This window comes from Aristolochia californica, unplaced genomic scaffold, assembly GCF_029961685.1.
Source record: "Aristolochia californica isolate CCGP_79_NKW_82.1479 unplaced genomic scaffold, dmAriCali1.0.hap1 SCAF_1, whole genome shotgun sequence".
Classification (NCBI taxonomy): Eukaryota; Viridiplantae; Streptophyta; class Magnoliopsida; order Piperales; family Aristolochiaceae; genus Aristolochia; species Aristolochia californica.
This window is the reverse complement of record NW_027181770.1, coordinates 54179736-54194639: the sequence shown is the minus strand read 5'-3', so window position 1 is coordinate 54194639 and position 14904 is coordinate 54179736. Positions and strand designations below refer to the sequence as shown.

The 14904-nt window shown below is 37.1% G+C and overlaps 1 protein-coding gene across 1 annotated transcript in view; it reads right to left on the bottom strand.

Annotated features, from left to right (window-relative positions):
* Positions 1 to 2150: 2150 nt before the first annotated feature.
* LOC137960828 (WD repeat-containing protein WDS homolog) overlaps positions 2151 to 14904 on the bottom strand; it is a 31522-nt gene continuing 18768 nt past the window's right edge. The window contains exon 5 of the mRNA XM_068808314.1: positions 2151 to 2836. Within this exon, the coding sequence (XP_068664415.1) occupies positions 2822 to 2836 (15 nt within the window). The 3' untranslated portion in view covers positions 2151 to 2821. The remainder of the gene's footprint in view (positions 2837 to 14904) is intronic.

Here is a 14904-nt window from a genome sequence, read left to right as displayed (position 1 = left end):
GGTTTATCAATCATGATTTATACTGAAGGTTTGTTGCTGATTGTATGATCGATTATGCCATTTAAAGTGCATGCATTTGAATTAAAAATACTAAAATATTTGAATGAGTTTTGAAATCATGATTTTGGAAAGAGTATGCATGTCCTATGTTTCAAAACATATTCATACTTAAGATTTGGAATCCTTATGACAATCCTCTTTACACAGCTAGAGTTTTTAAAGAAAATCAAATTACCCTAAAGTTTAAGTCTTCAATTCTTCATTGTTCTCCAAGGTGCTTTTTCAACATGGCTTGTCTTTATTTTGGCTTCGATGTCTTATGTCGAATTTTTTAGTTCTTCCTCATAAACTTTGTAATTGAGTAACTCAAAATAAATACACATTAATTGCTATGAATTACATATTTTATCTGTTAAAAATAGATTGAGTTTGTTATCATCAAAATCAGGGCAAACATCAACCTAGGTCAACAATAAGTCATTTCAATTTATAGGTCTAATTGTTACATAAATTGTCAGGTCCACTATAATTGATTCATGAGTTTTACATAACGTTCAGCTGCAATTTACAACGTGTTTAATCTGCATAAACCTCCTTGAGGTTGCACCCTTTGAAACATCTAAAAAAACGACAAGATGGATGGCTATGGACTTTACAAAGAAGTGTAATGAACTGTTTAAAAAGTGAAATTTATACTCATTTGGAGTGATTCTAATTTTTGCATATTTATTATGACCTTCACAGAAGAGAACGCTTTTTCAGGTTTTTAGGTCAGCTTTAGACGAGTAAATCTGAGTGAAAATAAAGTTCCTTACTGCTCTTCCTCGTCAAACCGAGATCATCGAATTGCTCTACAATGGTTTTCATGAAATTCTACTTCAATTTAATGAAGTTCCTATTTCATTAGAGTGCAAAATGCCCAGTTAGCCACACTTTACCGTTTGATCTATGAAATGAATTGTCAAATTTCATGAATGTAGATAGAAGAGAAAGAATGTGGGGGGAGAGAGGGCTACAAAAACAATTCACGTTAAAATTAGAAGAAGATAAAAATACACCACTCTCTCTAATCCCGTTACACTTTTGGAAAAAGATTCTCTAAAAGCTGCTTTCTTAGAAATCAAAATAAATAGAAATTCTATTTTTTAACATTACCCTTGAAGCTGAATTTTATCTCATCAACATGATGCAGTCTGTCAAAATGAAAAACAAAAAATCTTCCATGCTGGGGTCTTCAATAAAGAAATTAGCTCATATCTTCATGTTTCTATTGATCTTTCAATGTATCACTTGACCACTTCGAAAATTTTGCATCTTCCATTGTCCCCATTACTTGATGTCTTGTCAAAACTTGACTTTGGTCACTGATTTTGATAAAAAAAAATTACTGCTACTCTTGAAACTCTTCATTGTAGGATTCTTCCAAACACTTATTTCCTTTAACTTCTCGTTCTACTTCTTTCCATCAAGCTGGGGATCCATGACAGCAAGAGACCCAACTTACCCAAAACTAATATCAGAAAAGAAATGTCACTCTTACCAACTACAAGACTCTAAAAACCTATATCCTTAAGTGAAAGAAGAGGTACAATACACCGGCCTACCCACTTTTGAAGATAGCAACACATTCACCTACTTCTAGTACGTAAAACAGCCTGATTCGACTTGACTCAAGCTGCATTTGGACACACTCGTGCTTCATCAACTGGTAGGTCTATAGCCATTGCTGCAAAGTGGTAAACAACACAACCAATAAAAAAAAATTACAATTGGAGGTTTTACAACCAATCATTGACCATAATGTTGCCTCTTCCTCAGGACACATCCACACAGACCATTCACCCTACTATGGGTCAACAAAAAAATGACCCAATTTTGACACACAAAACTTCAATAGTGACATTGGAGACGTGTAGCCTTTACCAGATAACAAGCTTAGTAGCATTAGAAACTAAGAATCTATACCAAATCCCAGAACTTTAAACCAGGAATCCAAACAAACCAATGACCAACATATAAAAGAGAGTACTGGCAACAAGTAATTATCACAAACTAAGTTTGATAGCCAATAAATCTACTTATATCAACCTGGTTTCTGCTGGAAACATACATTGACAAATCATTAAAGTGCACGGCTAAGGAAAAGGAATCCTAAAGTCCAAAGATCTCTTACTGTTGCAAGAGGAAACAACACTCACACGTGAAAGAAATCAAAATTCAGAAAGTTTGCTGCAACAAACTTTCCACAAATTGCTTTGCTCCCTTCCATCCTAATTAAAAATTCTACTGACAAGCCAACGACATGCCACCAACCATGATTGCTAAGCACTCCTGACTTCTATGGCCTCTCAAAACAGTGTGCAGATAGAACTTTGCATCATTTTCTGCTTGCCTTGTCTCAGAATAATGGTCAAGCAGCTCAGTTCAGCCACCTACACGATTTGACCAGTAGCAGCAATCAACTTGTTTTTTTGAACTCGAGCAAAAGAACCTGCTCTAGCATGAGGTGGCACTGGCTCAATAACTATCCTTTTGGGTTCCATCTTGTGTTTGTCATCTTCCAGAGATAATTCATAATCTTTGAGGTTAGTGTGGTGACTTCACAGTCATTGTGTGGAATTAACTCCAATTGCTGAATCCAAAATCTTTTCAAACATAGCCGCTTCATAGCTTGGCTCCTTTTGAACTGATTCCCCCCTTTAGAGAAGCTGAAAATCAAAAGTTGCTGTTGCTGGATTTCTGATCAAGACACCTCAGAACCTTGTTCCCAAATTCTCAGATAGTGGGACTGAGTAAGCACCCAGCTCAACTAAGTTTCTGTTTACCAAAAACAAACCTGTAACAAAGAGTTTAACAGGGACTCAAACACTTATCTCGGATGAAAAGGGAGCACTTACCTTCTCAACATATCACCTAATGAGAATGATGAATAGACAGAGAGTGAGCACATGAAAAAAAAAAGATACAAACTTGAAATAAAACGTAGGCTAGCCAATAGACGATCAGAACAAAAAATCATTTCTTGATCTCATGGCATGCACACGATGGACAACTGTTGAATCAAAGACTGAAGAGGAACACATGCAAGACAAACAACAGCAGAATAATGATGAAAGAAGTTGCGCACACCCATACTGCCTACCATATAGCAGGAAATAGGGAATGTCAAGAAAGTAAAAGAATCCATAATTTTGGTAAAATCCTCTCATGGGCCATGCATAATGGTAGAATTCATAAAGTTTTTACAAATCTCAAGAGGGAGGTAAGGGATTCAAAATAAGGAAGTGGAGGAAACTTGAGCACCAAACGTGTAAAAGAGAGGGGGGTGCCAGTCTAGGGGTAATTTGGGTATTCCTTCAAGAGAGGTCAAAGTGTAATCAGAGGAGTCTTGCCTTGATGGGAAGGTGGATTGAGGAGGCTGAGTAGGCTAAGGATTTGAAAAAAATTTCTAGTGTGGAGGGAAGTTTGGGGTCGTTGGTGTGGGCAACATCGGTGGTGGTTGGGAGGATACCGTACCATATACGGACCTAGATGAGGCTTTGTTGCTTAACAATCCTTAGCGGGGAGAAAAAGGTAAAAAAACTCTTTTCTTTATGAGATTTTACACTTGATTTGACATTTGATCCATCTTGTCTCCCAAATTTGCAAGTCTTTTCACTTGTGTGCAGGGTCCAATTTTCTGGACTAAAATTGGGAGCAGCAGCCTCATCATGTTGTTGTTATTCCATGTTTTTCGTGTTCATGATGGCTGGAGAAGTCCTAAAGAAGGCGTGCTTTGATACCACTTTGGTACAACCCTCTTAAAGAGGTCCTATCTTCTTTAGACAAGTTTGGGGAAAGAGTGAAAAAAAGAGATTAAGAGGGTTAGAAAACTTAAGTGAAGGTAAGTATGGAAGAGAAGAAGAGGTAGAGAATCAAAGAAGGAATAAAAGGGAGAGAGATTGTGGGAGGAGAGAATAGAGAAGGGTAGAGAAAATGCAAGGGCAAATTTAGAAAGAGAGAAATTAAGAAGGTAGGGAAAAGAAGTAAATTGAGGGAAGAAGAGTAGAAGAGTAGAGAAGAGAAGAGAGGAGAGGAGGAGAGAGTAAGCTCATGAAGAAAAAGAGAGAGTGAAGTAGTGTAGGGTTACAGGATGAGTATCCAAGCTTCTCTATCAATAATTTCTCTATAAAATGAAATGGAACACTCCTATTTTAACAAGATTCTAACTGTAGATTACATAAAAAAAATAGGAAATTAAAGATCAGGCAATTTAGAACTCCAAAGAGGAAACTAAGACTCTTTTAACTACACTGTGACCTCTCTCGAATTGAGAACCAACTTAAACAGCTAGGAGGACACCAATGTTTTAGATGCTACCAAAGCTCAAAACCTCGTTATTCTATTTTGAAAACATTAACAAAGAATAGAGAAACACTTTTGAGGATCATAAACCATAGAGATAAAGATAGTGCGTCTTTAAGAAAAAACTTATCTTTTTCTTCCTTTGCTTTGTTCTGCTTTTGTGCTTCTTCGTCGTCATCCTATTGTGAATGTAAAAATTAAGGTTTTTGGTGGTGAAAGAAGAAAAAAGTGAGAGGAAGAGAGAGGCTGAGAGAAGAGCCTAAAGAAGGCTCGTTGGGGACCAACAGAACCATCAGCTAGATTGACATGTTTTATATATAAAGACTCCTTCAAATCAGAAAACAATGACCACATACCTGACATATGCCTGAAGCCCCTGAACCAAGAAACCAAGATAGAGATGAGTGAACATGATAAACTAGCATACGTGAATCAACATTGGTAGAACTAGGAACTGGGATGGAAGCATGAGCTATAGATGCAGATGGTGAGGTAATAGAGATTTGAGTCATCCGTTGTGAATCTATTGTAGCTGTTGTATCAACTACTGCATCTCATCTGGAGTTCCCAATGTAACAGAGGTAGAGTCTAAATTTTCACTTCCACTATCATGAGTGATGGAATTAGCCTATGTCGGTTTTCCAAATTTAACCAAGCACCTGTCAAAATAATGATTATATTGTCCACAATGAACACATTTCCTCTCTGACTTACCATCACCACGTCCTCTACCGCAGCCTCTACCAATACTAGTGCGACCTCTAGAGGAATCTGTGAGGGCTGATGTAGTGTTTGAAGCACTAAGAGCACTAGATTCCATTATCTTACCACCTACGATAGTCTTCTCAGCCCTCATCGTGCGATTAAAAGTGGTAGAGAGAATAGGTATCTCATCTGAGGCTTATATAATGGAGTAAATTTTTTTCATCAACAGATGGTGGGCCCTCTTTGTGTCGAAGGTGATTCAAAAGTAATCATCAATTGGTACAAAAAGTCTTCTAAGCCTCCTTGGCGGCACTGGGATCTTTTTGAGGATAACTGTAATTTAATTTCTCATTTGCAATGTAGCTGGAAGTATATTCCTAGATTTGCTAATCACTTAGCGGATAATCAGGCTAAATTAGGTGTTTCGCTCCAAAATCTTGTTGTGGATGGGAACCTTCTTTTATCATATGCGGGTCCAATTGGTATATCAAATTCAACAAGTGTTGAGTTACACGGGCTATATAATGGGTTAAAACACTTCAAGCAAAAGATGGAGGGCATTCTCTGCATTGAAGGAGATTCAAAAGTAGTTATCAATTGGTGTATGAAGCCTTCAAAACCTCCTTGGCGACATTGGGAGTTATAAGAGGATATATGTATTTTAATTTTCCAAATACACTGTAAGTGGAATTACATTCCTAGATCTGCTAATTATTCAGAAGATATTCAAGCTAAAAAGGGTGTTTCCCTCTAACAACTTGTTGTGGAGGAAGGCCACCTTAGCTAGGTATTGTATTCTCTCCTCTTTGCAATATATTTCACACCCTTCTTTCGAAAAAATACATTCACACCTTTTTCTCAAAAAAAAAAAAAAAAAAAAACTTCCAGCGGCTATACACTCAGGTTCGGTGGTAGGCAAGGCAACGGAGTATTGTTTCTTGAAAAACAAAGAGACAAACATGTTTCCAAGTAATTGGCAGCTACCTTTAGTATTTTTCCAGTGAATTTTGCATCAAACAAAAAATGCATCGAAGTACCCTATTAAGTCTATGGTAGAGGCACTTGAATACCAAAGCCCTAAACTTAGTATTCTAAGTAAATATCAAAAAATTCTTTTCACGACTACTAAGTGAGAGTCTCTAAGATTGAACTGAAATCTAGTATATAGGCATACCGAAAACATAACGTCTGGTCTACTAGCTGAAAGGTAAAGTAGAGACCCCTATCATACTCCTACATAATTTCTGATCTACAGGCCAACTAGAGTTGTCCTCATCCAATTTGAAGGGCGAACTTATAGGTGTGCTAATTGATTAAGATTTTCAATGTTAACTTGCTTTAGCAATCCTTTTGTATCCTGTTGTATAGTTTCTTTTTGTTTCATGAAAGTTCCATTTTTTGTTTGCATCAGTTGTAGTCCAATAAAGAAAGTGATTTTTATTTTTTTTTTGATAAAGATGTATTTATATAAACAAGAGAAATTACAAAAGAGGAGGGATCAGATCCCATACAACCAGCGATTGTAGGGTAGCTCCCTGCTTGGCAAACACATCTGCTGCTGAATTTGCGGATCTCGGAATATGAGACCAAATACAAGATACAATTGAGGTAATTTCTAAAATCTCCCGAAACATATTCCAATGTCGCCACAGGGGAGGGGATGCACACTCACACCATCCAATGACCACCTTTGAGACCCCTTCCATATGACGAGGATTGTTACACTTGTCTCTGAAAACACAGAGCCCAAAGAGGAGGCCATGAAGCTCTGTTGACATAGAGTCAGATATGCCTAGAGGACCGACACATGAGAAAAGTTGATTACCGGAATGATCCAAAATAACCCCTCCGAAACCAGAAATCCCAGGATTACCAACAGAAGAGCCATCAAAGTTCCACTTAAGGTAACCGGGTTCAAAAGGAATCCATTCCTGCAAAACCGGGACCTTTGTCCCAAAGTGCATCATTGCCAAATTTCTCCAATTTTCACAGATAGGGGTGCCCACAAACGAGGAGAAAGACTTCTTAGTCAGAAGCCAAGTAGATATATGACCCACCACTCGGACCGCGACTAGATCAGTAGATTCACTTTTTGTATCAAATCGTCTTTGATTGTGCTCATTCCAAAGCCCCCACGAAATGAAACTAACACAAGCAGAGAACATCACATCTCTGAGGACAGGCAGAGGGGTCCCAATGAGTGACTTATTGAACGAGATCAGATCAGCCGCCATACAGAATTGTAACCCCAACATGCTAAGAATGGAAGTCCACACCTTCAAAAAGAATATACATTGAAGCAGAATGTGGCTTGTGGTTTCAGCTTCAGTGTTGTAAAAAGGGCACAAGGGTCAATTGAGGGGTGACCTCTTCTTTTTAGCACGTCCGCCGAGAGAATCTTGCCTTGACAGGCACTCCACACGAAGAATTTTATCTTTGGAGGAGCACATAGACGCCATACGAAATAGATCTCATGCTCCCTCAAAGACAAATTCCATCCATTAATGAAACCATATGCAGATGATACAGTGAAAGTGCCACTTTTGTCTGGCCACCAAATGAGCTTATCTGCCTCCAAAGGACGAATTTTAACTGAGATAACTGACTCCATCAAGCGACTGGCCTCCAGAGCCTCAGTATCTGAAAGACCCCTTCTAGGGTGTAGGCTCATACCACCCTCCTCAAAAGCATCGGCTACTGATATGTCTCTACAAGTTGAGAGGAGAAATAGACTTCTGAAGGCAATCTATAATGGCACCTGCCCTATCCACAAATCTTCCCAAAACTTGGGGGATCTGCCGTTTCCAACATAGAATCTACTAGTGGGAGAAAATTTTGGAAGCAGAAGGTATAATGCTCTCCATATTGAGGATAGACCTCTCCGAGTACCTCCTGACATCCACCAATGAGTGTCGCCACCAAGCTTGGCAAGAACCATTTCCTTCCAAAGATTTGAATAAAGGGTATTGAACTTCCATAACCATTTTAGTAGCAGTGCTTGGTTCGTATCCTTGGATTTCCAAATCCCCAGGCCACCCATATTTTTTGGCAAATATACATCATCCCATCTGACCAGATGATATTTAAAGGCATCGCTCGAACCCCTCCATAGAAATCTTCGTTTGAGCTTATCTATAGACTTACATATGGATGTAGGATAGGGCATAAAAGATAGAGCATAGTTTGGAATGCCTGCAATGCAAGACTTGAGGAAGATGAGCCTCCCAGCCTTACTAAGTAAACGCCCCTTCCAAGTTGCTAGCCGGGATTCAATTTTCTCAACCACCGGATTCCAAAGACTTTTGCAAATACGGCCATTGAATAATGGCAGGCCAAGATAGGTTGCTGGTAGGTGGCTTGTTGTGCAACCAAATATACTTGCCATCTCTGCAAGGAGCTCGGGATAACATTGAAGTCCATGAGAGAGGTCTTTCCCAAGCAGTTTAATCTTTCTAGCACCATCAGTGTTACCGATTCCAAATATGATGGTATCATCTACATACTAGAGTATAGGAATATTAAAGGCTTGTTGGGTACTAGTAGGAGACAATAAAGAAAGTGAATTCTTCGCATAATGCGGTGTTGGTAGAGACAAATAGGATATCGTCCAAATAGATTTAGACAATGATCAAGTTTTGATCTTGACTTTTGGTGAACAAGTATTGTCCACACTACCTCGTTTATATCTATTTTTTTTTTCAAGAATTCATTAAGTTTTTCATACCATGCTCTAGGAGTTTGCTTCAAATTGTACATGGCTTTGTGAAATTTATACACATGGTTTGGTTTGCTCAGGACTTCAAAACCTTTAGGTTGCTCTACATAAACTTCTTCTTATATGTACCCATTTAAATATGCACTTTTCACATCCATTTAGTACAACTTGAAGTGATTATGACAAGCATAGGCTAATAAGATTCTGATTGCCTCTAATGTAGCCACAAGTGCATAGGTTTCTGCAAAGTCTATTCCTTCTTCTTCATTATATCCTTTTGGAACCTAATCTAGCTTTGTTTCTCACAATCTTGTTTTCTTCCTCAACTTTATACCTAAAAACCCCTTTAGTTCCTATCACATGTTGGTTTTGGGGTGTCTAGGTACTAAAGTTCAAACTTGATTCCTTTCAAATTGGTTCAGTTCTTCTTATATTGTCATTATCCAAAAATCATCTTTTTCGACCTCGACAAAGCACTTGGGCTCTAATTGAGAAACAAAGGCACCATTTGTCATGTATTCATGAGTTGTCCTTCTAGTTCTAATATTTTTTGGGAATCACTAATTATTTGATCTAAGGGGTGACCAGCATGAACCTATAGTTCTTTGGTTCATAGGAGGTTCCTCTTGGTTATTTGTGTTCTTTGGGTTCTCTTCAAGATTTTGATCTTGAGGTTGGGAACCTGTTGATAGATCAAGAAGGGTTTCTTCTTAATCATCGGAAATTGGAGTTAGTGTTACACTTGATGGATCTGACTCATCAAATTCAACATGTACTGAATCCATGACTCTCATAGATGTTTTTTTTATAGATTCTATATGTTTTACTATGAGATGAATAACCTAGGAATATTCCTATATCAGCCATAGAGTCAAACTTCCCTCGTTTCTTCTTTAGTTAGACTCCTTGAACAAATTGGCAAGAATAGTGAGTGGATTACCAAATAAAAAATTTATAAGAGGAAAACCTTGTGATGCTTGCCAGCTTGGAAAACAACACAAATATTTATTTCAATCCAAAAAAGTAGTCTCTACTACTAGACATCTACAACTAATCCACATAGATTTAGTTGGACCTACCTATACCTTAAGCCTAAAAGAAAGCGTCTCACCCTAGTGGTTGTGGATGACTATTCTAAGTTCACATGGATAGATTTCCTAGTTAACAAGGATGATACATTTCTAGCATTTGTTAAACTATGTGAAAAAGTGCAAAAAGAACAAGGTTGTAGCATTTTCAAAATAGCATTATCAAAATTAGGAGTGACCATAGAGGAGAATTTGAAAATTCTCACTTCGAGGACCATCATACTGAACATGATATAAAACACACATTTTCAGCTTCTCCAACTCCTCAACTAAATCGTATTGTTGAGAGGAAGAATAGAACCATAATTGAAATGGCAATGACTATGTTACACACATAAGATTTACCTCACAAATTTTCGACTGAAGTTGAAAATACTTGTTACATCGTAAACCTTGGTGTAAGTATCAAGCCCTTACTCATCAAAACTCCTTATGAGTTGTATACATGCACCATTCCCAATATAACCTACCTTAGAACCTTTGGACGTAAAGTATTTGAACTAAGCATAACATCTTGTGCAATAACCAAGACTTATCTATGTTTACACCCAAACAAATAGCGATTGTAGAGGGTAAGTCAATGATATTTACCACATAGAGATTTTTACTTCTATGGCCCTTCTAACAAGGTTTCATTGTTTTCATTCTTTACTAAGCATTTGCCATTTTCAAATAATATTAGATTACCTTTATCACAAAATTGACTAATGCTTAGTAAACCAAACATCAAACCTTGCACGTAATAAACATCTGATATGAAAGAGTTGGAGGTACCAATTTTTCCAATTCCTTTCATGATACGTTTACTATTACCTCCAAATGTTGTCTTTCAATGTAAACTCTATAAATTCCTTCTTATCACCAGTCATGTGCCTTGAGCACCAACTATCCAAGATCCATACCTTTTGTTGTGCTTTGACTCGAAGACAAACCTACAAGCAAAGAAGGAAAATGATCATCCTTTTAAGGTCCCAATAATTTAGGTCCCTTTGAGACAACATTTGTTCCACTAATTGCTTTGACATCCAGGTTTGTTTGCCCAAGGATTTATGGGTTATTACAACCCTTTTAGTTATTTTGGGTACCCATCTTTGTTTGATGCTATTTACATTCTTGGTTTCATAAATGTGGGCATAGTGGCCCAATTTGTTGCACTAGTGGCATCAAATATGAGGAATGGGAGTAAATTTTTGGCTTTGCTTCTTCTTGTTCCTCCCAAGGTGCCTCCTAGGTGTGCTATTGCATGATAAGATTTTGACTTATTGTTCTAGTTTTACATACTTCCTTTCAAAATCTAATCTACCGCAAGATAGTTTTTCAATCACACTTTATTTCTTTGAATCCTTCAATGCAACCATTTTATTCTTGAGCTTGTCTAGTTCATGTTTTTGGGCAGTGCATTCTTTTTTTATATCTATTTAGTCTAAGAATAAAATTTTTAAGTAAAATCTCAAGTTCGTTCTCATAGTATGAATCGCTTACCTCTTTCGAAGTAGTGGAGTCCTCATCCTCAAATGCCATGAGCTCCAGTTCTTCTTTAGAGTGGCTGGATTCTTCTTCAATTGCATCCCAAACTGAGATCAAGACCTTCTTCTTGTTCTTGGGATCCTTGCTTGAGGATGGGATTCTTTCTTCTAGATTCGGACATATGTTTCTTTTATGCCTTGCTTTACCACACAAAATAAACGTTAGTTCTTCAAAAGATTTTTCACTATCTACCTTGAATTGGCCTCTTCAAAAATTCTTTTTCTTCTCATACATCTTTTGAAGATGTTTAGTAATGAAGCTCACTTCACCAAAGCTTTCTTCACTAGAACCTTCGCCGAATTTTGCTTTAGAGCAATATTTTGCTCTTCTTCCTTTTTTTTCGATTCCATCTCATCAGTGAGGAGGAAGTCTTGTTTTTTAAATGATGTTAATATTAATTCAATTCAAGGAAGAAAAAGATACAACAAGTGAGGCCTCCTTACAACGAGGGATTCAAAGGAGGAACCTAGCTTTGCACAAGAATCAGCAGCCGAATTGGTTGATCTCAAAACATGGGCCGGGTACAAGGGATTAAAGATACAAGATCAATAATGTCAAGAAAAATCTGCCAATAACACTATGGCAGGAAGGTGGAGGAGCACCATCCGATGACGACCCAAGAATCTCCTTCCACAATGAGAGGCATGCTAAAATGGTCATGAAAAATGCAAAGACCGTGAAGGAGCCCATTTAGCTCAGTCGTAGTCAAGTCAGCAATGCCAAGAGGGCCTCGCAGTGCCACTAGCATCAAAGATCACTCCACCAAAGCCCACTAAACCAAGACATTCGAGGGCACACCCATCAAAGTTGAGCTTGAAGCAATGGGGGGGGGGGGGGGGGGGCGGTGGAGGAGGATGTCTTATTGCTCTTTCAAGCTCATGGTTCTAAAATTTGTGTTTTCGCCAATGGCACTCTTCCTCATGTCTCATGATTTGGGAAGTGCCTTAAGGAGCTTATCATTTCTCCTATATAGGGAAATTTCTTACCCAAAATTGTTTAGTTCATCTATTATATGGGTGAACCTAGAGTTCGTGTCAGTTATTGACTCAACCACTTTCATCTTGAATTCACCATACTGGGCAACGAGTAAATTGAATCTAGAGTCCTCGACATGTGTTCTTTCATGACTCACCCCCAACTTGTCCCAAATTTTTTTGGCGGTTTTACAAGTTGAGACTCTATTGAACTTATTAAGACCCAAGGCACATAGGAAAAAATTTATGGCCTTTGAGTTCGTTCTAAGTTGATCTTTATCTTCCCAAGTCAATTCTTCATATTCTTTGGAGATAATGGAGTTTGTTCTAAGTTGATCTTTATCTTCCCAAGTCAATTCTTCATATTTTTTGGAGATAATGGTTCAAATGGTCATTTTTTGCTAACATGCCAAATGTCCCAATCCATGAACTAAAAAAAGAATTACATTCTTACCCTTCCAATATCCATAATTTGTCTCATTGAACATTCGAGGATGGTTGTAGATTGCCCTTCAGGAATAAGCAATTTATCGATAGTTGCCATTGCAGTCGAGTAAGGAAATCAAATAAGATTTTGATTTCTAGATTTTGGCCTGCTCTAATACCAATTGTTAGCCCAAGTGGCTTCTCAAAAGGGTGAATTAAAATTCTAAATTAAAAATTTGGTACTTAATTGCAAAAATTAAAATAAATGAAGTATTAAAAGCATGCACCATCATTTCAAAAAAAAAAAGCATATACCATAAAGGAGACAAAAAGATTTTTCGTTCTTGATGTTCCCCGATCGGTAGTCACCACCCAAGAACCCTTGTTTGGAATTTTTTTACTAATAAGCTCTATTAGCTGAAATTTACACAAAAGAGATTGGGCTCTCTATTAGCCACGTGTAATGCCCAATTACACAAGCCAAATCTCCTCTGAGATTGTACAACTAAATTGTAGCTCTAGTAAGTCTCTCTTCTAGATTCTAGGTTCTAGAACACGTCTTAAAAGGAAATTGAAAATAGACAAAGAAAAGGAAAAACTTACACCTTTTTTTACTGGCGAGACAACCTTCTCCTACAAATTTCAAGTCTCCAATCCTTTAATGCACAAGAGATGACATTGTGGAGCTTGAATACTAGGATGCAAAGTAATTTTGAGATAGGAAAGATGTTTTTGCAAGATATATAACTCTATTTTTCTCAAAATGGGTTTGTGAATGATTTTCAAATGAAAGTTCAGCATCATTTAAAAAAACACAAAAAAAAAAAAAAAAAAAAAAAAGTGGTTGTTGAATGCTATAAATTGCCAATAAATGTTCACATTACTATTCCTAACAAGTTTGGAAGGGTATTTATAAGTTTCCCATACAAACTAGTCATTATTTGCCCTTTTCAAAAAGTTGCAAAAAGTGTTGATTGATCACTTAAACTAAATATGATCAATCAACCATGTGTAATGGTTATATTTTTTAGGTTCCCAAACTTGTTGAAAGACCAGAGCATCAATCAACGAGTTTTCAACCTTTCATAGAACTCATTCATCAATCAACCAAATTCGATTGACTGATCATGTTTTATAATTTTGACAATACAAAGTTTTGTATGATCGATCATTTGACAGGGTATGATCAATCATGCTTTATAGGCTCAACTGGCAGTATTTTGTATGATGGATCATGCCAGATCGAATGATCGATCATGCAAGACCAGATGACAAATCATACTTTATAAGCTTTACCATACAACATTCTATATAATCGATCATGCCCAAGGAAGGTGTTTGATCATGCCTTATACCAGAGTTTGATTTTGAGTTTTAAGCATGACAAAAAGAAGAGTAAGGGTTTAGCAAGTATAAAACTGTTTTTTTTTTTTTTTTTTTTTTTTTTGTGAGAGAGAGAATGGTGTGAATGTATTACTAAAAAAAATAAAAATACATACCTTACTGTAAAAGATGTTGAAAGGAAACACCTAATTTAACCTGATTATCCGCTAAGTGATTAGCAGATCTAGGAATATACTTCCAACTACATTGCAATTGAAAAATTAAATTACATATATCCCCAAAAAGATCACAATGCCGCCAAGGAGGTTTAGAAGACTTCTTGCACCAATTTTTTTTTTTTTTTTAAATGAGATGTGTAAGCTGAATTAAAAGAAAAGAGACAGAGATTACAATACCTTGCTAAACAGTGCCTCCTTCCACAACAAGGTGTTGGAGAGAGACGCTTAATTTAGCTTGGGCATCCGTGAAATGATTAGCAAATCTAGGAATATAATTCTATTTACAACTTAAAGAAGAAATTAAATTACATATATCGTAATACATATCCCAATGCTGCCATGGAGGACGTTCTTTATTTGCGCACCAATTGATAACAACTTTTGAGTCACCTTCAATACAGAGGGGCCCAGAAGCACGACTTTTGAAAATCCGAAGTCCGTTTAATAATCTGGTTAATTCATTCGTTGTAGAATCCGAATTTCCAATTGGCCCGGCATAAGAAAAGAGAAGAATTTCATTATCATCATGAACAACACCACCAAAACCTACAGGGCCCAGACAT